At 42.8% G+C, this 27,774-nt stretch overlaps 1 protein-coding gene across 4 annotated transcripts; it reads left to right on the top strand.

Annotated features, from left to right (window-relative positions):
- On the top strand, positions 1-27,237 carry pde7a (phosphodiesterase 7A). 4 transcript variants are annotated; one of them, XM_080793971.1, is made up of 12 exons: positions 1-993; positions 13,809-13,869; positions 18,339-18,428; positions 19,426-19,580; positions 19,697-19,760; positions 21,528-21,724; positions 24,212-24,343; positions 24,482-24,573; positions 24,809-24,953; positions 25,052-25,148; positions 25,253-25,333; positions 25,426-27,237. In XM_080793971.1, exons 1-12 carry the CDS (start codon positions 856-858, stop codon positions 25,689-25,691), a joined length of 1,518 nt encoding a protein of 505 aa, XP_080650097.1. In that variant the 5' UTR covers positions 1-855; the 3' UTR covers positions 25,692-27,237. The 4 variants fall into 4 exon arrangements, with proteins under 4 accessions (XP_080650097.1, XP_080650095.1, XP_080650096.1 ...); XM_080793969.1 differs by having other exon boundaries at positions 18,342-18,428; positions 19,423-19,580; positions 25,253-25,456; XM_080793970.1 differs by having other exon boundaries at positions 18,342-18,428; positions 25,253-25,455.
- The last annotated feature ends 537 nt before the right edge of the window (positions 27,238-27,774 follow it).

Genomic DNA, 27,774 nt, shown 5'->3' with positions numbered 1-27,774 from the left:
GGTTAGGACGTCAGACGATAGATTAGGTTGTTGCAGGCAAATCTACACGTATTGGTTAATATTCTGTTATTTTTGGTTGATCGTTCTGCGTTTTTTGCCATTTTCAACGGTTGGATTAGAACCAGGAAGAATGAGCGTCTGGGTTCCCTGTCTCTGAGCCAGAAGAACACTTCATGTTTCACGGTGTGCGCGGGTCCGATATGTAGTGAAATTAGACAACTGGTTCTTTATGCAGCTTTAGAAAAAAGACGGTAGTTTCTTGAGCACAGCCGCCTAAGTCCGAATGAAAAACCTCACAGCCACGTTAGAAAAGGTCTCTCATCCCGGAGCTCTCTCACTTCATCTACCGGTGTTGCAACGTCGGATGGTTGATAACGTTTTTGGAAGTGGTGGTTCTGCCTTTTGTTTTGATTTGGGGATACATGATAGGCGGATCTATAACACAATGAAGCGCATATGAACGGACCTTTTTGGCACAAAATGAGGAAGCGTTTTTATAAAGACTCAGAAAATGCTACGGCCTCGTCGTCTATGGGTCCGGATTTGTTTGAAATGAGGAGGAAAGATAAAGCAGCATGCGAATTGGACTAGAATGACATCAAACGAGATTGCGATCCTAAAAAAAATACACATCATCAATGAAGGCGATCTGGGCACGATTTGAGTTGCTCAAAATGAACAGAAATACTTTGAAGAACAAAAACGGATTATTTCCACAATATTGAAACCCTCGCAGACTTTGCAAGATTTTCCATTTTCTCGCATTCATCGCCATCATTTGTCTTTTGTGATTCCACAATTTATTTGTGTACATTTGATTTTTGATCCGGATACAGTGCTGACCCTGACTGTTCAATGGAAGTATGTTATCAGCTGCCGGTTTTGCCTCTAGACAGGCTGGTTCCCAAGCATGTCCTCAGCCGGAGGGGAGCCATTAGTTTCAGCTCCAGCTCATCTCTGTTTGGGGCCCCAGATCCGAGACAGCTGTCACAGGTAAAACCCGCAACGCATTTTCGTTATTGTGTTTTTTCATTTTTGTTTAATTTAATTTGTATTTATTTAGTGGTCATAGTGGCACTGGAATCACATAGGCCTGCTACCTTCAGACGTGAATGATTATTCGCTGGAATCTTGCAGGTGGTTGTTCTTTCTGAGGACACACACACACACACACACACACACACACACACACCTCCACACAAACGTTTTTCATTTCTGCATGTTCCTTCATGGTCTACATTGCGTACAGTAGCCTAGCCTACAAGTATCACATTTTACAACGGTTGTAAAATGTAAAATTGTCTCTAGAGACCATGCGCATTTGCCACAAAGGAACGTGCCACATTGTCACTTATGTTAACATCCTTGACACATTGACACCGTGGGCCTAATTCTTAGAATGAGTTCTTAGAATTCCTAATCCGACATGAGAGAGGTTACAACAGGCCGCTACAGAATAATGTATATCCTAATGTAATGTGGGTGATCTTCTGCTTGGTTCTCTTGTGCATGGAACAAAAAACATGCAACACATCTGGCAATTAACGACTTTCAACCTGGCATTCTTATTTTGGGTATGTCTTATTCAAAATTAAACTGCTAAAATATGTTTTAAGAATAATCTCAAAGTGCAAAAATGGCAGATCTACAATTTTACAATGCGACTGAAGCGGATATACCATGCAAGGACTATGTTAATGCTGTTGATTGTTTGTGTGCTTCCCGGTGGCATTGTATTATCCAACATACAACATGTATATAATGCCACCCACCTGTGCCTGACTGCTTCTTTTAATACAGAGAAAGTTCGTGTGTGTGTGAGAGAGAAAGTGTCCCCTTTGATAAGGCTGTGTCCATTAGCCCTTTGTCCAGCACTGCTCCACATAACCACCCATGTGTGTCTCCTTTGAAAACACCACAACATCACAGGCAGCTCCCTGAACAATCAAAAGACAGATATATTGCATACTCTGTCAAAGACCCTCAGTATGCCTGTTCTTGCCTAGCCTTTAGCCCTGTGTGTATGATTAGCATTTCTTCTGTTGTTGGGATATCTGACCTGGCTGGACAAGCCGTGACCCAACCATCCATCCAGCTCTTTGTCCTCACCACCTACAGTATAGTTCATCCTATACTTCTCCATCATCTTTCCAGTTGTTTATAAGCCTTATGGAATTAATGTAATGTCAGTGATTGAGGAGTGGTCTGTTCTGGAGTAGTTCAGCATGGCTGACCAGTGACTATTTCCAGACCACTTTCAAGAGGAGGAGCTCCCAGGTGACCCAAACACCTCAGGGGACATCCCATCTACGCAAGACCATTCTCCTTTGCTGTAGAAACACAAGTGGCCGCTATTGTGTTTCTTGGTCAGGCACAGTTGCTCCCTTTAATCGTGTGTGTGTGTGTGTGGTGATCCATTGTCGTGGGGAAAATGTCTCACTTCTAGCAAGCTGAAGGCATTTATGAATGATGGACATTTGATGAATGCTTTGAATAACCATTTTTGTGGAGGAATAATAATTTTGGGGCTTTCACAATTCATAGCAACAAATCAAAACACATTTTTTAGAAATTGCACCAAAGTAAAGGGAGAGATGGCATCAAATTGTTCACATGACCATTTGCCAAAAACACAGACTACACACTTAGCTTGGCACTTCACTCAGCCTTTGTCATATATAGCAGTTGTCTTCTAAATATTGTCTCTTGTGTCCCTATGTATGACCATAAGGGTGCATTTGTCCTCCTTGGCTGCTGTGTTGTTGTGTGTGTGGTTCCAGAGGCCTGTTGTTTGTGGAAGCAGAGCCCGACTACTAGCATTGCAGAAAGAGGCAGTTAGGCATGTGCTTGGGCTCTGGGGGCAGTGGTTTGGCCCGCTGCCACACTCACAGATGGCCAGAGTTTGTCAGTTTCTTTCTCTTCCTATCTGGTTTCTCTCTGTGTTTCTGTCTTTTTGTCTGTCTGTATGTCTGTGCTCACTCCCTCTCTTCCCCTCTCAGATAGACATTTCCTCTTGTAAACACAGGACGAGCAAGCAGAGCTGAGGAGACGAAGTCTCAAGAAGAATGTGTCATTCTGTGCTCCTGGAATGCATGTGATTGGGTGTAAATATGCTGCTGAAGAGGCGTAGCAAACAGCAATAGCATGAAATAGGCCTAAATGGCTTCTTTTAGGCACAGACTGACTGTGCCTCTACTCTGTTATTATTGCCATGCGTGTTTGCCGCCTGTTGATTAATTCCTTAAAGGGGACTAGAAGCCGATTGTCTTTTTTTTTTTTTTGCCCCAACTATGTGCAGGTTCCCAGTGAGACAGATTAGATCACCATGAAAAGATGTGCTATTCTGCAGTAGGGCATAGAAATAATGAATGTATTTCACATCACATACAACATGAACAAATGCACAGCTCACACACTGTATATAATTAGCACGCACATAGGTACAGTAGGTTGGCATTCCACATTTACATGACTGGTTATAGTCTAACTCATACTGGGGTTGATGGCTCTTGTGTGCCAACTTATGCAAAGATTTGGTACCAATAAAACGCACCCAACAACATGCAGTACATTTTATGATGTGATAAGGCCTCATTGACCACTGTCTTTTTTTTCTTCCCCCCCCCCCCCACAATTGAGCTACAAAAATCAATAAACAGATGTGCAATATTGAGGCCAGTCAGTCACATGGCAGTTTACAACAACAAGCGAGACCTTAACATCATACTTTACATCATACATCTTCATGTGGGACAAACAGGCTTGTCTGGGATCAGCTAATCTTTCAGATCATTGTCCATAAGATGGCCCAGAGAACCCACCTGGCCACTGTTCTTGCTCAGTCCACTTGAGTGGTCAAATACATGCCTAACATGCGCAAGAGCACCCGATAGTGCTGCTGTTTCATCTGCACTGGATGGGCGTTTCTGGGAAGGGTACGATAAGGGAATACTGTACATTACAGCACTTCTTTTTGAGGGAGTCAGTCTGTTGATCTTGACAGAACTGATAAGATTTTTGTTTTTCTTCATGCGGTGCCATCAGATTGACGTGGTTTCAGGATGTGGTAAGAATGCTGAAGGAGCTGTTCAGACTGTTGAGACGAGTGTTTCACAACCTTTCACTAAAAACCTTTAACCCTCACAGCGCCACATCTAAGTTCCATGTGAGATTGCTCCAATGACCAGCGACAAATGGCAGAACATTGCTGTTTATTTCATTAAGTTTGACTCAAAGTGTTATTCAGTTAATTAAAAGGATTTAAACAGACCATACTTGGCATACTATGCTCTTTGATTAAAAAAATCTGACCCGTCTGAAGTGAGTGGTGCAACAGTGACAATATACTATTTCTGTGCTCGGACACAGGGGCACACACACATTCCGTGCTCGGACACAGGGACACGCATTCCGTGCTCAGAGACACACACACACACACGCACACACACACACACACACAGCTGTCTATAGCAGTGGTTCCCAAAGTACCCCCAGGGGTACTTGAGGGAGTTCCAGGGGGGACCCAACTAAATGATAATTTGGAAACAAATGGACCCTTATGGGTCTGTAACTCATGTGTATGCTCTCAGAGTTAAATTAGCATTGATTTGACAATATAAATTGTGGGTCCCAGAGATAGAAATGCTATCAAACTGGGGGTCCTTGAAATTAAACTGGTTGAAAATCACTGCTAGAGCCATAACAATCTTATTTTATGGGGGTCCCTGGCATATCTTTTCAAATGGGGGTCCGCAGGCTAATTAGTGTCAATTTGGGGGTCCTTGACATGAAAAAGTTTAAGAACCACTCAAAACTATTCTCTATTTTTCTCTGTTTCTCAAGGGGGCCCCCTTATCACATGACTATTTTGTTTCTGTGCCTGCAGTGTTGAGAAATCAGGCGTGAGAATGTGGCTCGACACATCATCACTCTAGTCTAACCGACCATGTCGGGGCCAAATGCTCTTCCTTATCTGAATCTTAATCATATTTAGTATTTACTGTTGGTGGCTAAATTGGCAGAAGGGCTGAAACCGGACAAGAAATGAGAATGCATTAGATTGCCTGACTGTCCTATTATTCACCTGGTGAATTCATTGATCGACATTCCTATTTATGCACAATATGCAGTACACATATTTTGTAGCTATATTTATCAACTGCTAACGAAGGCTTTCTTTTTAGATAAACGATTGGAAAAAAGTTGTCCCTAGGCACACTGGTGATTATTTTAATCACTTGTATTATATTTTCAAATCAATACAGGTGAAATAAGGTTAGGATATAGAAAAGGTTAAGCTGACCCAGAGAAGTAATTAGAATCCAGCGATGATGTCTGAAATGATGAAATGCCATCACAGGGAAAGACGACCCTGCGAGAACATGAAGCCTGTCCCTCCCCCATCCCCCACCCCTCTGCAAGTCTCTTAGACTCTAAGAGACTTGCAGAGGGGTGGGGGATGGGGTATAAAACGTAATATTTAGCAGTGCTCTAAGACTTAGAGCACTGCTAAATATTACGTTTTATACAAGGCCTCCCCTTTTTGAAGTGCACTGAAAAAAAGCTTTACTTTGTATGTTTTTCATGTGTTTATTCGGTGACAGTACTTCATTAGACCCCTTGGTGTGGCTGTTATGTGCGATGATGACTTCCCTTTGTATTTAGGGTTTCTTACTGGAGGCTGAAACCTTGTGTGTATATAGTGACATCACAATATCATCCCCTCCCCTAACCCTTCCCCCTTTATCATCTATCAACAGCTGTGGGTGCGGCTTCAGTTCAGGTGGATCACCACCTGAACACCCAGTGTAATAAGTGTAATAGGTGTAATTAGTAGTTTAATAGTGTAATAACCCTAATGTCCTACTGTGCCAAATTTGGCACATGCCTACATTTATATCTATTGTTTGTGCTAAATTCAAATTGAGTATCTCAACTTAAAACACACATTATTTTTTTCATCATTAGAAATTAATTGAGTCCAATTTCTTTTTAATGGCATTAGGAATACAGGAATGTTTAAAGATGTTACGGTTATCTTTACTTTGTACCGTCTACCAGAGGGAAGTAGTTCGAACTCCCTGCAGAGTGGATGAAGGGGGGTCATTTTCTATCTTGACAGCTTTTTTTCCGAATCGTGTTCGGATCATGTTTTAGGGTAGAAAAAGATCACGGCACTCCATCTCTTCACTGCTGCTAAAGCACTGGTTGCAGATGTTACTGCGTGTACAAGTGGACTACACTTTTACGTGGTTACCCAGCCACCTTTTCTTTGTAGCTCCACAAACGCAGGCCACCCCCCTCTCTCTAGCTCCCTCACTCTTTGCTGTGCTATTCTCTCCCAGCCCCCATGCCTCCCTCTTGGAGGCTCACTGGAGCAGGAGTATGTCGTAGAGGAGAGTGTTCTTATAAAACACTGTTAGCAGCAGGTAGACTCAATTTGTGGCTTTGTGTAAGCAGCTGCGGCTGGTACACACACACACACACACACACACACACACACGTACGTGTGTGTGTGTAAAGTCAAAACCTGTGCTGTAAAGTCTGTTTATAGCTTAGCACTCACTCACTGGAATGTGCCGTCACACACAACATACCTCTGCATGTGGTCATAATTCAGAAGGAAGCTTTCGGTTTGTGTACTGAAGATGAGCTGAGTCCAGTTGCTTTTATTGCATAATTGGTGATTCTTTCATTTTGTAGTGCTTGTACATGCACATTTTGTTTGTATGCATGCACTCTGATGTCAGCGTTTATGGGAATACCACTGCTGGCTTCCTCCTTTGTCTATGTGATACATCCTCAAATACAACCCTGTTTTTATGACATACGACATGAGGAAGTGAGGGTTTATCGCTGTGGCTAAAACAGGGAAGTGTGTTAGCACTACAGTACACTGCATCAGACGTTTAACCACCACTGGAAAGGTCTTAGTTAACTTAAGGCACACATTATCAGCTCAGTCACAGCAGTGGCGATGACATGAGAACATGTTTTCACTTTCAGTAATCAGTCGCTGAGCTACTTTTCTGCTAAATTTCAGTTGACATATCTGATCTTAGCCAAGGACACACAACGCGTTGTACTGCTTGTGCTTGCATTATGCACAAATCAAATTTCTGGACACACCTTTGTTAATTTATTGGCTATCTGCTTATTCCAACAAGATTTTCGCAATACATGGTACTTAACTACTGCAATGCCACTTCCATCTATTTTGAACAATTGGCTAGAAAATGTAAAATACTCAGGCCCTGGAGTAACAGGTTTGTTCCTCTGACCTTAAACTTGGCCTCAGATCCTGCATGAAGAAGCTGAGACCATGCAGGAACTAAGTACAGAGAGTGGCAGCAAGCATGAGTATTTACTTACATTCAGCTGTAACTGCCTGGGGATACACCATTCCAGTTATGTAAATTTGCGATCTCATTGTCTGTGAGTGACTGTGCACGCGCACATTTACATATTCACTCACAGACAATATTATGCTACATCATGTTTCATTCTCCCTTTAACTATAAAGTACTGGCAAGAGTTTTGTTTGATACATTGTTTTACTTCAGGAGCTTTATGCGGGAACACTGCAATATTTTAATTGATAATATGCTTCTATATATGTTATGTATATTAACATTACTCTGCTTGATTATTTGCCCTTTACCCAGTTGTCTCCAATAATTTCTCCACCGTGATACTGTTTAGTCATGCCCTTATTTCTGCTCGGTGAGGCTAAAGCTAGCTGCTAGCAGCCCTGCGTTCTCATGGTGTCGGTCGGGGGTTGTGGGTCAGCCAGGGATGATAGAACAGAGGTTAATCTGACTGCAAGAGATGCTGACATTCAGCAACAGCAGACGCCTGACGTCAGTCAGGCAGTCACAAACATTCTTTAAGTAGAATGGAATGTGTGTGTGTGCGTATTCTCATGTACCCGGCAACCAAAATAGTTGCTGACAAATCCATATTGTTCTTACTGCTACAAATTATGTTTTATGAGGTATTGGGCTATTGGCAAGATAGGATCACCTCAAAAACACATTGATGATGTTTTCCACACCCTTTAGTGTGTGTGTGTGTGTGTGTGTGTGTGTGTGTGCGAGAAACGAGTGCTCGATGAACTAGTAACCTGGACAATGTCTTGTGTGTGCAGGTTAAATTGTCCTGCCCACGAGTTGGACTGAAACCACACGTGTGTCCTCTCTTTCCCGCATGTCTGTCTGTACTGTGTATTAAATGTCCCGTGAGGCATCAACACCCTAAACAGCGATCTTACTGTGGGTGCTCATGTTAATGGATGTTGGACTGTGGGAGGCATGTGTTCTCGTGCGTATCTTGGCACTGCGAGGCATGCATGTGTAGTGCCACACAACACTCTCCTGCCATGCAGGCATCATGGTCACGATCATTGCATTGTATTTGGTTGATATTGTCACGCAAAATATTTTTGATCAAACGGTCGATTGTGTTTTTGGCATTGAACATATAAATAAAAATTACTTTCATGTTTGCTCTTTTAGGCTTTTTAAAACAAAATTTTAAACGGCTGAATTGATACAGATGAATGGAGACAAAAATAATTGTGATTGTATCCAAATAATTGTGATCAGCGTGGTGTGGTCACTGTGGTGTGGGCCGGGGCTATTTCTCAAGGATAAAATGAGACTGCGTGACTTTGACAAAGTGCTTGCAGCACCCCCTCCTTCACACCAGCTCTCGAGGGAGCACATGCCAGTGTGTCTACTCGGGTGCCAATTGGGTACTGCCCTCTCACCAGCATGTTTTTGTTTGCAGTAAGTTGTGGCCAGAAGGAGTGTTGGGGCATGCATCGGCAAGGCTGGTAACTCCCAGTCCTAGTGCCAGGATTGTACAGTGCCTACATATGTTGCAGCCAGTAGCCATGCAGCCACCCCCTCAAAACACAAACACACACACACACACACACACACACACACACACACACACACACACACACACACACACACACACACACACACACACACACACTATATATATTACTCACACTAACCACCAGTGCTGTGTGTAAACACGGAGGTCTGTTGACACTAAAATACAGCTTTGCAGATTACCCACCATGAGTCAAGCTGTTTGCTAGCCAGTAAAATATTAGCTTTGGATTGGAAGCTGTCATGTGGGCTTTTGAGGAGAGGCAGGGTCAGTATGCATGTGTACAGTTACAGTATGCGTGTGCATGTCGAGGGGGGTCATACACTAATCCTTCTACAGTGTAATGTGGGGAGGTGTGCCAAGCGCCTTTGTGTTTAACACATGCCTCTGCATGCACTGCTGACAGTGGTCATGAAAGGGTACAGAATCAAGTCTTGTATCAGTTCTACCATTTACCCACCATAGTATCAGACCATAACATTACCCTGACTCAATTTCAGTCAAATTTGCACAAATCTGTTAACAGTAGATTTCCCATCCCACGTAGGGGGTTTGTGGGCGGAAGAAGGCTTTCAGAGTGTATTGTTTTTCTCCAGTGAGATGCGAAGAGAGCTGTGGGGGATGGACAAAAAATGGGGGAAAAAATAATGGAAGAAGAAGAGCGCAGGGGAATACTAATGAATGAAAATTGTTTATGCAAATATGCTCAACCCATTGACGTCATGACTTGTGCTGTGTGCCATCTGGGGACACCCTGGCCAGCAAACGGTGCTGCAGCAGCTCACAGCTGAAGACTGAAGCAGCCAAACTGCTAATATGCTAGCCAAGTAGCTAGCTAGTCAGTCAGCCATTTGATCAGTTTCAGTTATTCAGGTGGCTACTAGCCAGTAACCAGTCATTTATCCAGCCAGATAGCTGGTCATCAGTGAGCCTAACAATATCCATAGATTACTTGGTAAGCTAGACAGTCACTCAGCCAGCATACTAAACAGCCAGCCAATCACAGATGAGCCGATCAACCAGTTACTCAGGCGGAGTGACTGGTAGGGGGAGGGGGGATTATGTACTATGATGACTGACTGCTGCACATACATCCTGCTGACAGCACGCAGCTGGGTCCTTATTGGAAATGAACAAAAGTATATGTGCCGTGCGCATAATGTCTACCTTTCTTCAACCCTTTCAAGGACCTCTAGTACTAATGGAAAGGCAAAAGGCCACACACATGCACCAAAAGATGACATGTTAAGTAATTATGATGTTATTGTTGTGCTCTCAGGCCTGACGAGAGGCAAAAATCACAAAGGTATTATTTGTCACTCACCCAACACCTATCCTATCTTACAAGTTGGAAGTTTTCAAGATGGCGTCCACAGTGGCTAAAATGAACTAAAATGCCTATAAACTGGGATTCAATATGTAAAAAATCATAACGATTATGTACTTCATAACTACTTTTTGAGGTATTCAAAAACCATTGCAAACTAATTTGGCTCGCCCCCTAGTGGTCGGTTTGCAGTGAAACCACTATTAGATATGTCAGTACATGGTTGGAACCCCAAATAATTGATAGAGATTTTTCAATGGATTCTGTTACCATTGTGTGTGCTAAATAAAATAAAAAATTTAACGGAAAACGAACAACTTGAAAGGCATCGTTTTCAAGATGGCGTCCACGATGGAGCTGACGGGAGCTTAAAATGCCTATGGTTTCAACAACTCTACGATTTCGGTTTCCCTCCCATTGCAGACACTTGAAAAGCCGGATGTTGTTGTTGCCAACTAAAATAGCTAATAATAATTTCACCTTTACTATCTCCTTGCACTCATTCGCGTTCATATTGCTTCATTTCTGTCATTCTCCTGGTATATTGACCTCTTTTACAAAGCAAAAATTATCAACTTACACTCTTCTAATCGGCCACTTCCGGGCGGGATTTTTTTGTTGAGCTCCAAACATCGACGTTCTGTATAATCACGTCAATCTGACAACCAGAACCTCTACAGTACAAATACAAATGTGTGGCATGTCCACAAGATTGTGCAACAACAGACGCATACAAAAGATAATACTGGGTTTCAAAGAAACAAAACACTTTTAAAACTGCTGTTAATAATTTATTGGCTTTGCATGGCACACTGCCTGCACACTCTGCAAGGTCAAATAGTTTCCTGACAGCATGATGCTGAACTTAAGCATTGTATGTTTACCACTCCCTACACAAAGGGTTGATGACGTCTGTGTGAAGATGTCTTCCAGTACTAGTGTATACTGTACTAGTGTATCTGCAGAAGAAAATATAGTAACGCCAACCAGTACAGTACATAATAAAGCTGTCCCTCAGGAGAATTCCATGCTAGAAGGCTTTCTTACCTTTTATTTGTAGTTGTTACGTCCCCACCAAAGAGGTCCAGGTGTTATTTTGTGCAAAAGTGCATTATTGGCTATTTCCCCTAATATAAGCCCTCAATGGGGGTTGGGTTTTTGTGCTAATTCGCTTATTTCCACCGAAATAAGTAGTAAAGTGTAAAGGATATATACAAAATAAATAGATCTTTGAGCGATGGAAATGAGCGAATTAGCGCAACACCCCAATGCCCCATTCAATTCAATGCAATTCAATTCATTGAGGGCTTATGGTAGGGGAAATAGCCAATATTGGTGGGGACGTAACAACTACAAATAAAGGTAAGAAAGCCTTCTAGCATGGCCTTCTCCTTTAAGCTGAAGGCAGTTTTTCCAGTTATGTGACGTCAAGCTTTGAGTATAGGAATTGATACTGTGTCCAGTCCTGTTTACCTAACAGTTTGCGTATGGAAATCAATCATCTCTCTGTCTCTCACATAATCTCACATTCACTCTCCTACTCTGCTCTTACATGCTCACTCGGTATACCTGGTGCGTGTCAGTGTGCCAGTGATGTATTCTGGTAATTCATCTCACCTGATGAAGGCCACCCGCGGCCGAAACGTTGTCTTATAACTTATGGTGTTTTAAATAAAAGAAAACACCATTGGAGAAAACCTGGGTGCGGACTTTCTTCTCTTCACTGCATTTACCTTAGTCCATCACCAGCTAGGAACTGGATGTGTGCAAGGCAAGCCACCTGCTTTTTAAACGAGTATTCTGGTAATTACCCAGCAACTTTTCACTTAGCTTTAACGTTAAGGGGGACGAGGGTGGACGAGGTGTGATGAGCCTTCTCTCTGACTTTTAAATAAGTTTCTTAAAACCCATGTTCTCCTCATGGGCCTTGCTGTAACTCTTGAAAATGCTAATTATCCCAATCCCAACATGCTGGATTTACACATTTCAGGATTCAGGAAAGATCATCTGTACTGTAGTCCTATTTATGTATGGTCACTATGGTGGCACTTGATTATGATTTTTCTGTTTGTGTCTGTAGTCTCTTGTATGTAAACAACACGTGGGTTTCTCACATGACTTGATAGCAATACTGTGTGTGTCTGCCAGATATGGTGTTGAAACATGTTTATCAGTAACGGTTCTACAGACACACACATGCTTGCGCATACAAGTAGAGCCAACAGCTTTTGCACGCCCTCTCCTTATCAGGCACTGCATATCATTCCCCATCTGAACATTGTGTCTTTAGACCAGTATATTTAAAATAGCCCTTATCGTATCACTTTGACAGTTTGCTGGTTCCCTGGAGGGGCAGTGTGGAGGGCAGGGGGTGTATATTGTCCTTGTTTATTTTGGGCATAACACGCATATCAGGTGGATCATATTGTGTTGTATATCAAATCTGTCCCATGGATCTTTGTCATAAGATAAGCCCTTTATTGATCCCACGTGGGGACAAGCCCTTTATTGATCCCACCTGGGGAATGATATGGGTAGATAAGGTGGTCTCTAAATGCTTCGTTCAACTTTACTAGAGACAATGTCACAGCTTTCATTCCTAAAACAACGAATTAAAGAAACGATTAAAGTCCTTCATATTGGGGCATTGATATGATCGGTTTCCAAAGCAGTGGTCATAGTTCATACATAGACATGCTCAAAGGAGTACTGACAGACGACAGGCAGCTAAGTGTTTTAGGATCATTTTTTGTTCTTGATTTCTGGAAAAATACTGCTTGCCATGCCTTTGATGTAATAAGTCAGCCATAATGGCCACAGAAATAGAAATCACATAAGCAGAGATTAAAATAAAGTGCATTTTGAATCCCAAAACAGTTTATAGTTAAGGGATGCAATAAAACAACAACCCCTGCATCCACGGGATGCACTACTGTACTGTTCTTTTATTCTAGTTTATTTTTCTAGCTTTAGTTATAATGATAATTTCTTCTGTTTTCTACATGAATATACAATGTAACCACATTATAACCATATAAAATGAAATGGGAGTTAAATGCTGCAGTTTGTAAAAATGGCAAAATATGACTCCTAACATTGTTGACGTGGGACTCATCAAATGTCCCTGGGACTCATCTAAAAGACCATCCCTGCATCCCGGGGCTCATTACATTGAAAACCTATTTACATCACTGCATAAGAGCAAAATATAACTGCAAGCAGCAATACTGGGGTCTAAGCAATGACCAAAATGCACCATGGTGACACAATTGTGTTGGGTTTTTTGTGAAAACACAGTGCAATTAGCTTGACTCAGGGCAGATGTTAGTGCTTAAATCGGGCATCGCCCCACCCAACAGGTTTGTTAGCGGCCGTTCGTGGCACTGCTCTAGCAATTATCTTGGATTTGTATGTCTACAGACCTATCGGTCTCCGATCATCTCTCGGCACAAGACTAATGTCCACATGGCAGTTTAGAAAACTCAAATATAATCCATGTGATGAAAAATATGTTCTATTGGGCAGAATGTACATTAATGTGTATGTGTCGGCTAATGATTTTGTTTTTGTGTTTGCACAGAGACGAGGAGCCATCTCCTATGACAGCTCAGACCAGACAGCCCTGTACATTCGCATGCTAGGTAAGTACTTCCAACTGTACACACACACACACACACACACACACACACACACAGAGACATGGGATGTTTAAATGTGTCCAAAATGAAAATCGATTAGTATAATTCAATATTAACGATTAATAATAGATGTCTGTCAGCATGTCATGCTATGGGCGTGGCGTGTATCTCCAAATCCTGACACTCGATCTTCTCTCTCCATATAATTTAAAAATATGATTCCGATTAATACACATTAACACATTATTTTCGAGGTGTATAGTAAATGTCACATGCGCACATGGTCGGCACTCGGCAGGCACAGTAACAACGGAATGCATTCAGTCAAGGGTGCGCCCTTTATTACCTAAACAGGAGAGATTTCTGCCATGCGCACGGTGCGCGATTGGACATGACCCACTGTATAGGCTACTTCTCACCAACCACGCTATTTGATGCGATGGCATTCACATACTGTACCTCTCTCCCTCTATGACCATGATCATGAAACGGCATGTCTACAATCTATCCTTTGACAAAACATTATAATGTCTTATCATAGCTCTGAAACAATACGACCGTCATGTTTCGCCATGTTTCATCGCAATGAACACGTCGTAGGGTAGGGGATGTCACAATAGGCGAGGAAATGCATGATTCTCACATCCATGTGGCGTGCGCTGGTGTAGCTGTCAGACTAACTTTACACACAAGAATATAGTTTCACACGGCTATGCAGTATGCACACGCCACGCATTATCCACAGTTTCTCTGTAACCTATTATAGTAACCTATTAGTTGCGCCCTCTGCACCAATACAATTAATCTGGTGGCCACCGCGTACTGTAGTAGGCTGATATTATTATGATGAAATTGTCTATGTTTGGGTATACAAAAATGGCCATAACATTTTTTCGCGATACTTCCGGCAGAGCAGACCTCTCATTCTCAATCAATCAATCAATCAATCAATCAGACTTTATTGTCACAACACATTACAAGTAACATGGGTGAAATTCTGGTTGTGCAGGCACTCATTGCAGTTACGGGGATAGAGACAACAATCAGAGCTACACAGCTGCAGCCATATTTCGGCGCTGCCCTCAGCTTTCTTGCATCAGAAAAGAATAAAGACAAAGAGACAAGATAAGGGTGGGGGAAGCATGTAGTGGTAGGGGTATTGACAGAGAGGGGGGGATGGGGACATCATATCACATACAGTTGCATTGTGTAGGCACGGAAACTTGGGTGGGGGGTTGGGTTAAGGCGAGGACAAAAAAACACACTGTTCTTCACACAACGCTTCTGTGGACCATAATGAAAATTTTATAGAAAAAATACAAATAAAAAGTATGTCATGACATCACCTCAGGTCCTCTGATTTTGGATGGCTGGCTCCCCGGCTATAAAGACCTGTAAGCCTCCGACAAAGCCAACTCGGATCGTGACAAATCATGACAACACAATTTTTTGGGCCGAACAAATAATTAGAAGAAAAAAGGGCAGGGTACACCACTTTTTTGTTGTTTTTTCTTCTTTGTAATTATTTGTTCGGCCCAAAATATTGTGTTTGTTGTCATGACTTCTCACGATCCGAGTTGGCTTTGTCCGAGCCTCCGAGGCTTACAGATCTTTAAATACTGTATTGTCCCGGATATAAGACGACTCTGATCATAGACGACCCCCATTTTGCAAGACTAATTTGTGGAAAAAGAAAATTTCATGTCAAATAGTCTAGTCCCGACCCCATTTTTTAGGATATTTCCATTGGGGAAAAAAACTGTCAGTCCAATAGGGTAAATACTTTTTGAAAGGTATATGAGAAAAATGCATGGTGACTTATTTCCCTGGTCCCTCGTCGTTCTGAAAGGAGGTGGGACTGCGACACTCTAAAGCCCTGTCCTGTTTGGATGGCAATATCCTTTGCAACAGATATATTATTATTATTTTTAAAGGGAGAAAAAGAGATTAATAATCTATTTTGATCCTATTAACAATTAATCGATTAATCGGGCCCATCCCTAACACACACACACACACACACACACACACACACACACACACACACACACAAACTCACTCTTGCTGTCACTCTCACTATGTTGTTGTTTTGTCAGCCTCATTTGTGACTTCCCCCTCCACTATAGCTCTGAGGTGATGTTTTGCTGTGTTACGTTCCGGCCGAGGGCGGGACCTGTGAAAGTAAAAACCTTTTCGACATCTATAGGATACCAGGACTACATTTTACTACATTACGATTCTTTTATGGTCCCGGCCTTGGTGGGAACACAGCAGTAACACAGCAGGACCTCATCCCAGAGCTACAGTGTACAGTGGAGGGGGGGGGGGGGGGTTTGGGGGGGTCAGGAACAGGGCAAGTTATTGTCCCTGTTCAATTACACAATGTCTTAAACGTCAGTGTAATAGTATGAGTGCTAGCTGGAGATGGAAATATGTAGAGAAGATGAAGGTAGTGCATGTCTGGAGTTCAGTTCATCCCTGGCCTTTTTGATAATCTCTCAACAATAACAATAGGCTTAAGTTGTGTCTGCGTCTGCAGTGTTAAGCATTTCTTTGAATTTTGATCAGATTTACTAAGAGGCAAGATTTGATTTGGAGCTCCACGAGGTTCAGAGTAGACTGGAGGCTTATGGAATGTCCGTGCGCATTCTCGCGCACGTGTGTATGTGTGTTTATGCACGTGTATATAGTTTGTTTGCCTGTGTCTCTGCTGAGTCGCTGGCTGATGGCTCTGCTGAGCAAATGAGTCGATTGCATCAAGCTTTGCGTCCAGATTAGGCTTTGATCTGTTGGGAAACAAAGCTGCACCATCAATAAGGTTACTGTAGATAATGGCCGATAAGAAGCAGCTGCATAGACCCCACATGGTTACAGAGCTCAATCTGACCTCTCCTCGTCTCCTGTAACCCTTTTATGGCCTGCCCTGCAGCATTAGGAGCTTAAACAACTGCACACTGGAGCTTTCACCCAGCATTGCTGCACTTTCACATTTGCAGTGGGCCCTGATTGATTTAGCTTCTGCTCATGCCAGTTTGTTGCTCGCCAGCTTGATGATATCCATTAGCCAAATGCTGCCACGTGCTATCCCCAGGCATAGCAACTGCAAAAGCTTACAGAAGGAGCTTTGGCTTTTTAATCATTTTATGGAGTGATGGCAGTCTTGTACGTCACTAGAGCCAAGCATCTGTCCCAGGATTGTTTTTTTTTATTGAATGAATTGACTGTGAGGGTGGACGCATTCCAATGCAATTTGGTGTTTGCAGAGGGTCAGAGGTTAGCCTGGGATTTTAATGCTGTGCAGGGGTCATGGAGTTTGCACATTGGTAACAACGACCTGACCTATATCCACTGCCGAGTAGAAGCACTCACACATCACTGGGAAAACACAGGCCCTCTGACTCTGAAAACTTGCAATAATCACAAGGATGCACGTGCCCACAGCAGGCACATGCATATGCAGACGTGACAGATGTCCACATGTGTGCATATGGACACACACACACACACACACACACACACACACACACACACACACATGCATGGTTCATTGGTTTTTAAGATTTCCCTGTTGATGCCTTTTACTGTGTGTTGAAATATACCTGTTATGTACAGTAGTATGTATGAATAGCTTTAACTCACACCCTCTCAAGATAAGGCTGAGCATCATCGTGCTTAAATGTAATTCCCAGTTTCTTTTGGTATTTTAATAGGGGCTTGTGTAGTATTCCAACAACTGTTTGCAAGTAAGTAAAGAGGAAAAGCAAACCAGTGAAAACGTAGTGCTGCAGTGTCTTAGCATCTCGCCGCTGTTGTATCAGCCGTCTGTTGCATTGAACAGCGCATGTAGCATTGAACAGCGCATGTAGCATCACCAACTCGGTCTCACAGTTGCTTCCGGCTATACAGTTGTGCACAAAGGCAGACCAGCTCCCGTGCGGCTGGTCACAAAGTCTGCTCCTCTGCCTGACTACTAACAGAGCCATAGACGATAGATTGCCACTGGTGGCTCTGATTCACTAATACTAGAGCAGGCCGTCCTCACGTGGCACTGCATGCTCGGCCGACCACTGTATCTCTGTGTCCGCTGGCATTTGTCTTTGGGAAAGTGTCTTTGTGTCCGTGTATGCGTGTGTATACAATACATACCAGACCAAGGTCGAATAGTATTTATAAAGTACGGTAAATCATTAGCTTATTTTTCTTCTTGAACTAACGGGGGTTTTACTGCATCAGGACGAATCAGTTGGTGTCGCATGAGTCGGTTGCAGAAAAGGTGTACACAATGTACTTACAAATACTTATTTGTGGTAGTCAAATTTCTAGGGGTTATTGTTGTTGTATAGGGTAAACCCTGCCCATATGGCACCTCCATTATTACTAAAAGTATTTACAGATACTAAGCTGGCCCAGGTCTGGTACAGATGCAGTGCTTACACTCGGTGCTTGAGGAAGTGTGTGTTGGTTTCCTCTAGGAGATGTGAGAGTGAGAAGCCAAGTTGGATTTGAACCAGAACGAAGGAGCTCCCACCCGTACCTGCGTATCGACTTCCGAACTATTCACAGTGAGTATGAATCACGGGCATTTAGCCGGGCTAACCTGCGTTCCGCCGATGACGAGGGAGATAGTGCCGATAGAATGTAGTTCTGCTCAGGGCCCTGCTCCTCTCCAGAGACACTGCAAGATGTTTGTGCATAATTCGGTTGTTTCACACACTGATAAGGCTTCAAGGTGTGTCTTTAGAGTGTAAACCTTGACCAGGGATTTTTTATTTTTTTTATCAGAGCTGTGCTAATGGTGTTCACAGCGCGTAGGCTAGGAAAACTACTTCCTGAAACATACGTGTGTGTGTGTGTGTGTGTGTGTGTGTGTGTCTCCGTCTGTGTGTGTGTCTCCGTCTGTGTGTGTGTCTCCGTCTGTGTGTGTGTGTGTGTGTCTCCGTCTGTGTGTGTGTGTGTCTCCGTCTGTGTGTGTGTGTGTGTCTCCGTCTGTGTGTGTGTGTGTGTGTTTGTGTATCCGTCTGTGTGTGTGTGTGTGTGTGTGTGTGTGTGTGTGTGTGCGTGTGCGTGTGTGTGTGTGTGTGTCCGTCTTTGTGTGTGTCCGTCCGTGTGTGTGTGTGTGTGTGTGTCCGTGTCCAAATGTAATCCTTCCTCATGCTGACGTGTTTCCGGGCTGCAGTCATGGTTTATACTGGCAGAAACCCTTTTTTTTGTGTTTATGTGCGTGCGAATGTGTGTGTGTGTGGATATGAACTGTCCACTGACAAAGCAATGACTGGTGTGTGTTCCCAGACGGGAGGCTTAAGAGTGGGGCGGCTGTGTCAGCAGCGAGTGTGTTTGTATATCGCTGTGATTGTGTCTGAGCCCCTGCAAAGTCTGTGTGGCCACATCAGACATCAGTTCTCAGCTCCATGAGTTCACAAAATAAAATATTCCATGAGCGATTTTGTCATGTTCACTCCAGGCATGTTTTACCCAGTTATCTCATTGTTTATCTCTCTCTCTCTCTCTCTCTGTGTGTGTGTGTGTGTGTGTGTGTGTGTGTGTGTGTGTTCGTGGCAGGCTCGGGGTCAAGTTCGACTATTTGCATCCCTGGAGGAAGGGTTCACAGGCTGCTCAGCTTCCAGCGGTACCTGCACTCATCCCGTCTACTGCGGGGAACACCACAGCACATCCCCCTTCACCTCCTCGATGAGGACTATGCTGGACAGGCCAAAGTATGCCATGATGTGTCACTCATAATGAACGCCAGACTCATGGCTTTGTTTAACCGTCACAAAGGGCCTTATACCTTTACCTATATGTCTGTGTTCTGATTTCCTACTCTTTGCAGTGCATGCTGGAGAGGGTTGGGTCCTGGACGTTTGACATCTTCCTCTTCGACAGGTTGACAAACGGTAGGCTGCAGCCCCAGTTGATATTTCAAAATGCCAGTTGGGACGTGTTCTACTGTCTGCCTCAGATTACTGAATTCATGGGACCTGAATTCCTGAATTCTACATCATCATAATAATAATAATAATAATGTAATGGCTTATGAATCCTAAACTGTTTTATGAAAGATTTACGTTTCTATATCAGTGGTGCTCAAACGTTTTCATGTCAAGTACCCGCAAAATTATTTGTATTTGGCCATCGACCCACATCTCAAAATATTGAAAGCTTTGCAAAAATTGTTCAGTTTTTCCAAAATAGCAGATCTATAAGCTCATAGTGCGGCATGAAGGGACACACTATTGAGCTTGTATATCTGCTCATTTTGAATCGCCAAAGTATAAAATAATGGTCAATGGCTAGATGCATTCCAGGTCTAAATGGGTTATTATAATAAGATGCCATAATAATACTCATCATACTGGCTTGGTGGCCGCACATTAGTGCAACCTGTTGGACGGCACACATCTTTTGAAGCCTTTACTTTAATAACAAAAGGAGTGTATATAAAGTTTTACTCTTTATACTTTAGATATTTTATATTGTCCTGTTTGTGCTAATCTCACAAAATGTCCAAATCAATACAAATCTCTGCCAGCCTTGTCCAGGGCTATCCATTCTTATGACTATATATTCTGTAACTGCAAATTGCTGTATCTCGTACCGATTTTTCTTTCACTGTTTTTGTTCCTTCATTTACAAAGTTTGCACTTCATGAATCTTTGGCGGTTGGGAAGTAACGCTCAAAGGGATAGTGAAGCTATGTGATTGGCAACACCAGCTGTGAGAAGGAAGGCCTAAGCCCGATTCAACTGTCTCATGCTGGAAATGGCCGATCTACAAGCTCTACAATGAATCCGATGAAATGTGTTGTGAGCTTGTAGTTTTGCTTTAGTTTTCGATCTATCCTGAAGTGACCATTGTCACATGACTCACTCGAGACTACGTGTGCCTAATTTGGTGGAGGAAAAGAAAAATGTTTCTGAAACAAATGGTGATATTTGCCGTGTGTGTTTGTGTATAAGTGCAATCTTTTGGCTCTGCTTTGTTTAGAGGCCCCTCAACGAGTGATTCATATTTGGTGTAGATCGGATGCTGTGTTCATGAATTGTGGCATTCGTTGGAAAACGACCCCGCAAGCTGTGGAATGAATCCAATTGTATTTATTATTATTATTATTATTTTACAACCTACAGTTAAAGAGCTACATTGCAAAATGTGAAGCTTAATAGTGCCACCATGAGGCCAATTTGAAGACACAGTGGTAAGAACTAAGTAAGAGCCTAATCTCTGGCCTGGCGGAGATAAAATAAATACCATAATAAAATGTAGTATGGGTGGGTACTACTTCTGTGGTCTACTAGTCTCATAAGACAGACTTTTCAAATGCCTCACCCCCACTTCCGTTTCGTCTTTGCAGTCATGTAAATTTGTCCCAATGTAAACAAATTAGTCGAAACATACATATTTTTTTGTGAACGGAAATGACGGAACAGATGACTGCTTTCAGGAGGCCTAGTTACAGACGTAGCATATTTACTAGCATTCAAAGATTGTGGAATAGTTGTCTGGCTTCTGCTGCTTCACAGTTCCAGCCTCAGAATAAGTCAAAAATGTATAGTTTGTGAAAACAAGTCGACGGCAACAACAATTCAGGAAACAAAAGATATTTCCCTCATCTGGTGTCAAGTGAAAGTTACTGACTGTTGGCTCTCCCCCCCCTTGTGCAGGAAACAGCCTGATCACCCTGACCTTTCACCTGCTGAACCAGTATGGCTTGGTGGAGCTCTTCCAGCTGGACATGGTGAAGCTCTGGAGGTTCCTGGTCATGGTCCAAGAGGACTATCACAGTGACAACCCCTACCACAATGCTGTGCATGCTGCAGACGTCACACAGGCCATGTACTGCTACATGCAGGAGCCAGCGGTGAGTGCATATCTTTTTTTTTTAAAACAATATATTTATTGCATTTTCTTTTTGACAGACAATACAGACAATACAATACAATTACTTAAAATGAAAAACAAACAAAAAACAAAACAATAACATACAGTACATACATATATAAGTACAGTATAATAAAATAATGGCACTTGAATGGTAACAACAACAAACAAGACCAAACATGTGAGTGCATATCTAAAGGCCCTTCCACACCAAACAGTCTTGTTCAGACTAGTCAAAGACTACTTAAAACTGTCAGAAACTGGCATTTTTAATCGGCACAAACCAGTCGCAAAGTAGCCTGTTTTGCAGTGTTGCCAGTTCTGCTTATAAGCGACTTTGGGCTAGTGAGATTAAGAATATGGTGTCTAGTTCAACTTCACACTACACCAGTAGTCAGCCCTGAAACATGACAAGCAGACTAGAAGTCCACTCTGCAGTGGAGTATATTACCCCCTCATCACTACAACGTGGATAGCGATGCTCCCGAGGGTGGCAAGTGACCGAACATGCTCGGTTCTTCATCAACGGGTTCTGACGCTTCGGAAAGGTGGTATCGACGGTGAGCGACGAGAGCCTGTTGGCAGGAGTCTCCTGCCGACAAGCTCCTGACGCTTTCAAACTGGCCGACCGTCTGTGCTGTCTGGAGCTGCCTTAACAGTGTTGTTGGTCATAGATGTTGTAGACTCTACAACTGGACAGTCGGCTGGCTAATCTTTGCAAGTGACAACTTCTTAAAGCCTTACTGGGTAATTTCCCTGCAGGTCACTACCATAGGTGGCTGCGTTTACATGGACAAGATTTATTCAGAATTAATTAATTAATTAATTCCAAACAGCAGGATAAAAATGCTCATGTAAACACCTTACAATACATGCATTATTTTACACATGTCTGCAATTAGTAGACTAGTAGCTTAACCCATTCTGACCGGGCACCCGTTTTGGTGTTAGCATCATGTTGTGCTTTAGCTATTGAAAAATAGCAGATCTACAAGCTCATAGCGCGCCACCGAGTGGCGCGCTACGAGCTTGTAGGTCTGCTATTTTTGAAAAATCGAAGAACGACTGACATTTTTAGAATCTGATCTCAGGTCAGAATGGGTTCATCAGACCAGTGTGTGTCCAGTGGAAACCTCGTATGAATCTGATCTCAGGTCAGAATGGGTTAATGCACTTTGCCCATGTCCAAAGCAGGGATGGCCATTTGGAGACATTTTATGCGTTCAAAAATGTAATATTTTACCCATTAAAAAAAAGAAAAATTGGCATTGGAGGTTTACTGGCCAGGCATGTGCTCGAGGTATATTTCATCGATACAGACAAAAAAACAAACAAAGAAAAAAAAACGAGTACACCACAGTCTTGACATGATTGTACATTACAGGTCACCAGAGTCTTTGTTATTCACTACCGTTCAATAAGGTACATTGAAGCGCAGTCTAGAAGGGTCCACTGTATCTAAGACTGGTTCCCATACCTTAGTGAACCCTTCCATGTTATCACAGAGGAGATAAGTCAGTTTCTCCAAAGGAACCACATTCATTTTACCTCCTTGTACCAATCATCCAGTGTAGGAACGTCTCTATGAATCCAAAGCTTGAGTATAGTCTTTCTCGCTATGTATAAGAGTATTCCAACCAATTTGGCGTTGTCTGGTCCTTGCACTGAATACCTTAGCTGCTAGTGCACACTGGAGAGGTGACAAGTTCAAATTATATCCATGCTTTGTACATTTCCAAAGCATATGTGCAATTATGTACCAACTTCTGTGTCACATGTATTACAGTTAGGAGAGCTGAGACCAAGCTTGCTTCTCAGTAGAGGTGTATAATGGAGTATGTGTACATTTTTTAATTGTCTTTCTCTATCATTATTGGAACTCAAAATAGTAAGTGTATTTCCTATAATTGTTGTCCAAGTATTGTCTTCTATCTGACATTCCAAGTCAATCTGCCACTGCCTTCGAATATGATTTTTTTTATCAAAACATTCATAGAGATAGGAAATTAATCTTTCTGGCACATGTTGTGTAAGAATATTTTCTAGGAAGGATGTCCTAGGGGCTTGCATGTTCTTTGTTACATAATGACGGATTTGTAAAATTCTAAAGAGATGTGACTGTTGTCCAGTCAGATGACATGTCCAGTCAGATGACATAATCTTCCTGGGAAAGATAACCCCTATCTACTTTCAATAGAACATATAATATATGTTTCTAATATCATTAGAAAAGGCTTTAGGAGTGAAATTCATGGAGTTGGTGTTGTAACAATTGACTGGCAAAAGTCTCACATCAAATTTAACTTTTGTTTTATTGAAAAGGTTACACGGTATAGCTTTAAATTCATGAATCATATTTGACCTGGTTTAATCTAAATATAATAAAATCTACTATGTGCAAAGATAAAGTAGATAAAGCGAGTATGTGCTTGACATTCTTGTGATCTTGTCTTGTCTCACGTTGCAGCTCGCCAAATCCCTGACCTCCTGTGACATTCTACTGGGCTTGATAGCGGCCGCCACTCACGACCTGGACCACCCCGGGGTTAACCAGCCTTTCCTCATCAAGACTGACCACTACCTAGCCACACTGTACAGGGTGAGAACCTGTCGTAGCACGCACTTTATCCATCACCTATACACACAAGCTGTGTTTGACACATTTTGCATGAGTATAGGGATGTACACATTTGTCCATAATGCATGTAAAGACATTTCTTTTATTTTTGTGCGCAAGAATACCTCGGTTCTGGAGAACCACCACTGGAAGTCTGCTGTGGGCCTGATCAGAGAGACGGGGCTATTTGGGCACTTGCCTGCAGAGGACAGGTCAGTCTGACATTGAAGTGTGAAGACCATTTGGTTCTCAGCTGTCACCAAGTGCTGCTAATTTCGTCCACCTAAAAATTGTCTTGCTACATCAGACATGATTCCAGTAAATGGCAGCAGATGCCACACCGACGTCTCTGGCCTAGCACAACCTGATCATTGTAATCTGATTGATCTCTGGCCTAGCACAACCTGATGATTGTAATCTGATTGATCTGTTGTCTTGACTCGTCAGCCTGAACATGGAGAGGCAGCTGGGCTCTTTAATCTTGGCCACAGACATCAGCAGACAGAACGATTACCTGTCCAACTTCCGCACTCACCTGGACAAGGAAGACCTGTGCTTGAGCAATGCCAGTCACCGCCACTTCATCCTTCAGGTCAGTCTAGTTGCCTCTTAATACCGTTATTACATCACTGCATCTCATGTAACCGTGATGGGTTTTGAATTCACCATTTGGTCTCAAACACCATATAGATGGCGCTGAAGTGTGCAGACATCTGTAACCCGTGCAGACCCTGGGAACTTAGCAAGCAGTGGAGTGAGAAAGTGACAGAGGAGTTCTTCCATCAAGGTACCTCCATTTTTATGCAGTCTTCTCTTTCATGTTGTATGTTCGTTAACTTCCTTATGTTTTTTATTTTTTATAACCGATTGTTTTGAATAATTATTTTATAGGAGACATTGAGAAGAAGCACAGACTTGAAGTCAGCCCACTTTGTGACAGAGAGACAAACACAGTTGGCAAAATTCAAATAGGCAAGTAGCTTTCATATTCCTCGAACCATAATTCCAAGCGTTCGTTGACCCTAACGTGCATCTTCACACCTATGCTGTCTCGTCGTCCGTAGGTTTCATGACATACGTGGTGGAGCCGCTGTTTTCAGAGTGGGCCCGTTTCTCTGACACACGTTTGTCCCAGACCATGCTGGGCCACCTGGGGCTGAACAAGGCCAGCTGGGACAGCCTGCAGCAGGAACAAATGTCCAGGTCAGAGGAGGCGGGACCCAGCAGCGCAGCCGACCCCAGTGTCGAACCCGGCACCCGATCGGACGGCGCGGCAGCCGGGGCAGGAGCCGACTCCAAAGAAATACCTCAGGGAAGCACGCAGTCCTGACAGGGCCTGATAAGGCCAGTACACTGGTGGCTGGGTGGGGCATCTAGGGGATATGGGGTATGACCCCTATCCCCCCGATTTGCTGCTCCACCTCATCCTAAGACCTGAATAATTTGTTGTTGCTTTTGCCTCCCATCTTGACAAACCACTGATTTTATTTAATTTATTTAATTTTTAAATTCATTTTTTTTGTTGCATAGAGCAATACATAGATACCTCATTTGGCTACTGCTGTAAGTAATTGTCTTTTATTTGCTTTATTTTATTTATTTGTCCACTGTAGTTTTGGCATTAATGAATGAACACCACTATTTTCCCCCTTTTTTATTTTCTTTGGTTAGCTAACGTAAGGGAATAACGGTATCGGAACTGAATACACTTTTTTTAAGTGCCAATTGCAAAGATTTGAATGAGACTACTTGAGTATTCTGATGCGAGACTCAATTCATGCTGTGTTGCATTTGTAATGAAGATTTTTTTTCCTCGTGTAAAAATGAAAATGTGACAAGCCCAGTCCTTTTGCTGCCTCTATGAAGACTGTTTACGCATCTCCTTGTTCATATTTCTGTCCCTGAACTGAATTTGATTAGCTCCACGGTCTGCCTTCTAAGCACAGATGTGAAGAATTAATTGTATGAACCGTCAAACCCACTGTTTAAGCCATGAGCGGAACCGTAGTCAACCACACCAGATATGCCATAGAAACATCGCCTTTGCTACTAGTATGTATTCAGCTCCTTGCACTCCTGAACCATGTGTTGGGCATGCAGCTCCTGTTCCATGGCATCTCCAAGGTATTGATGAACTCCTATCCTTTCCGAGGGGGACATTGAGAGTCTGTCAGTACTGACCACAACATGGAGGCACCTGTGCCTCTCACTGATGTTCTGTTGCACCGTGTGCGTGCAGCTCATCCCGGAACTCCACTCGCTCAGGGTTTTGCCAGTCTCTTAACAAGAGGGAGAGGGTGGATTGTGGGGATGCAGGGTTGCTTTTCCTGGCTCTGCACACTTCTACCGAAGGAGACCCTCTCTCTCCCCAGAATGTCTTATCATAGCCACGTGCAACCTGGAGGACTGCTCTGATGATGCCTTTATAACTATGCACAAACTATGCTAAGTGACCAAACCAACTCATATTCCCATCAAGTGCATGGTGTGCTTGTCCTTTTGAATGCACTGTCCAATCCCTTTGCCTTTTTGGTTGTGAGGAGCCACCACTCAAACTGTCGTTTTTGTATGGAAACAAAATGGTCGAGTGACTTTGAACATTCCATTTCCTTGTTTGGTTTATCTACTTTTGATTCTGTATAGTGGCACAAATTGTTTTGTTTAAACATTTTGAACGATAAGGTGCTTTTCTTACTTTAGCTCATTTGTATTTTGCTGTAAGTGCTGTAAGACTGTTGATAAAACTGTTTACAATTTGTCACGACAGCCATTTTTGGGAAGACTTAAGTGTCGAGCCAGATTTTGTAAAGGCTTTGCCGTATTGACCTTTTTGATACATGCCTGTTGCAGTTACGATTTGATTAATAAAACCAGTTGTTGACAAATGCATTTCTTGGACTTGTAAACAGTGACAACTACTTATGTCTTGATACTATGGTTTGACATGGATGGGATCTCAAGAGCTTTATTGCAATGGACAATTACTATAGGCACCGACTTCCAGTTACGGGTAGGTACCTTTTGCGATAAGAAAATGCCAGATGTATTAAACAGTATCGTACATTTGAGATTCAATTTGAAGAATTGCGGAAATTGTGGAATTGCAGAAATTGTAATTGCGGAAATTGCGGAATTGCGGAAATTGCGGAAATTGTCTCCAGTGCTTTAGAAAAGAGTATTTTTCAGCTTCAATAGTGTTTTGTCTGCTCAGAAAAGGAGTCGCCCAAGAAACACCTGGTGCAGACACCAAGACCATGAAGATGACCTGGAACCAACTGGAGAGCGGCTCAAGTCGGATCGCTTGCAGCCTATGCCACAGAAGGGGTAGGTGTAAGTTGTCTGCTCATCACTTCCAATTTAACTTGTTAACATGTATGACTTTTACCCAATCAGAGTCCTGATTGGTATCCCGA

Source organism: Protomyctophum bolini, assembly GCF_963924005.1.
Source record: "Protomyctophum bolini genome assembly, chromosome: 21".
NCBI classification, from domain to species: Eukaryota; Metazoa; Chordata; class Actinopteri; order Myctophiformes; family Myctophidae; genus Protomyctophum; species Protomyctophum bolini.
The sequence above is the reverse complement of the archived record's forward strand: the minus strand, read 5'-3'. Positions and strand labels throughout refer to the sequence as shown.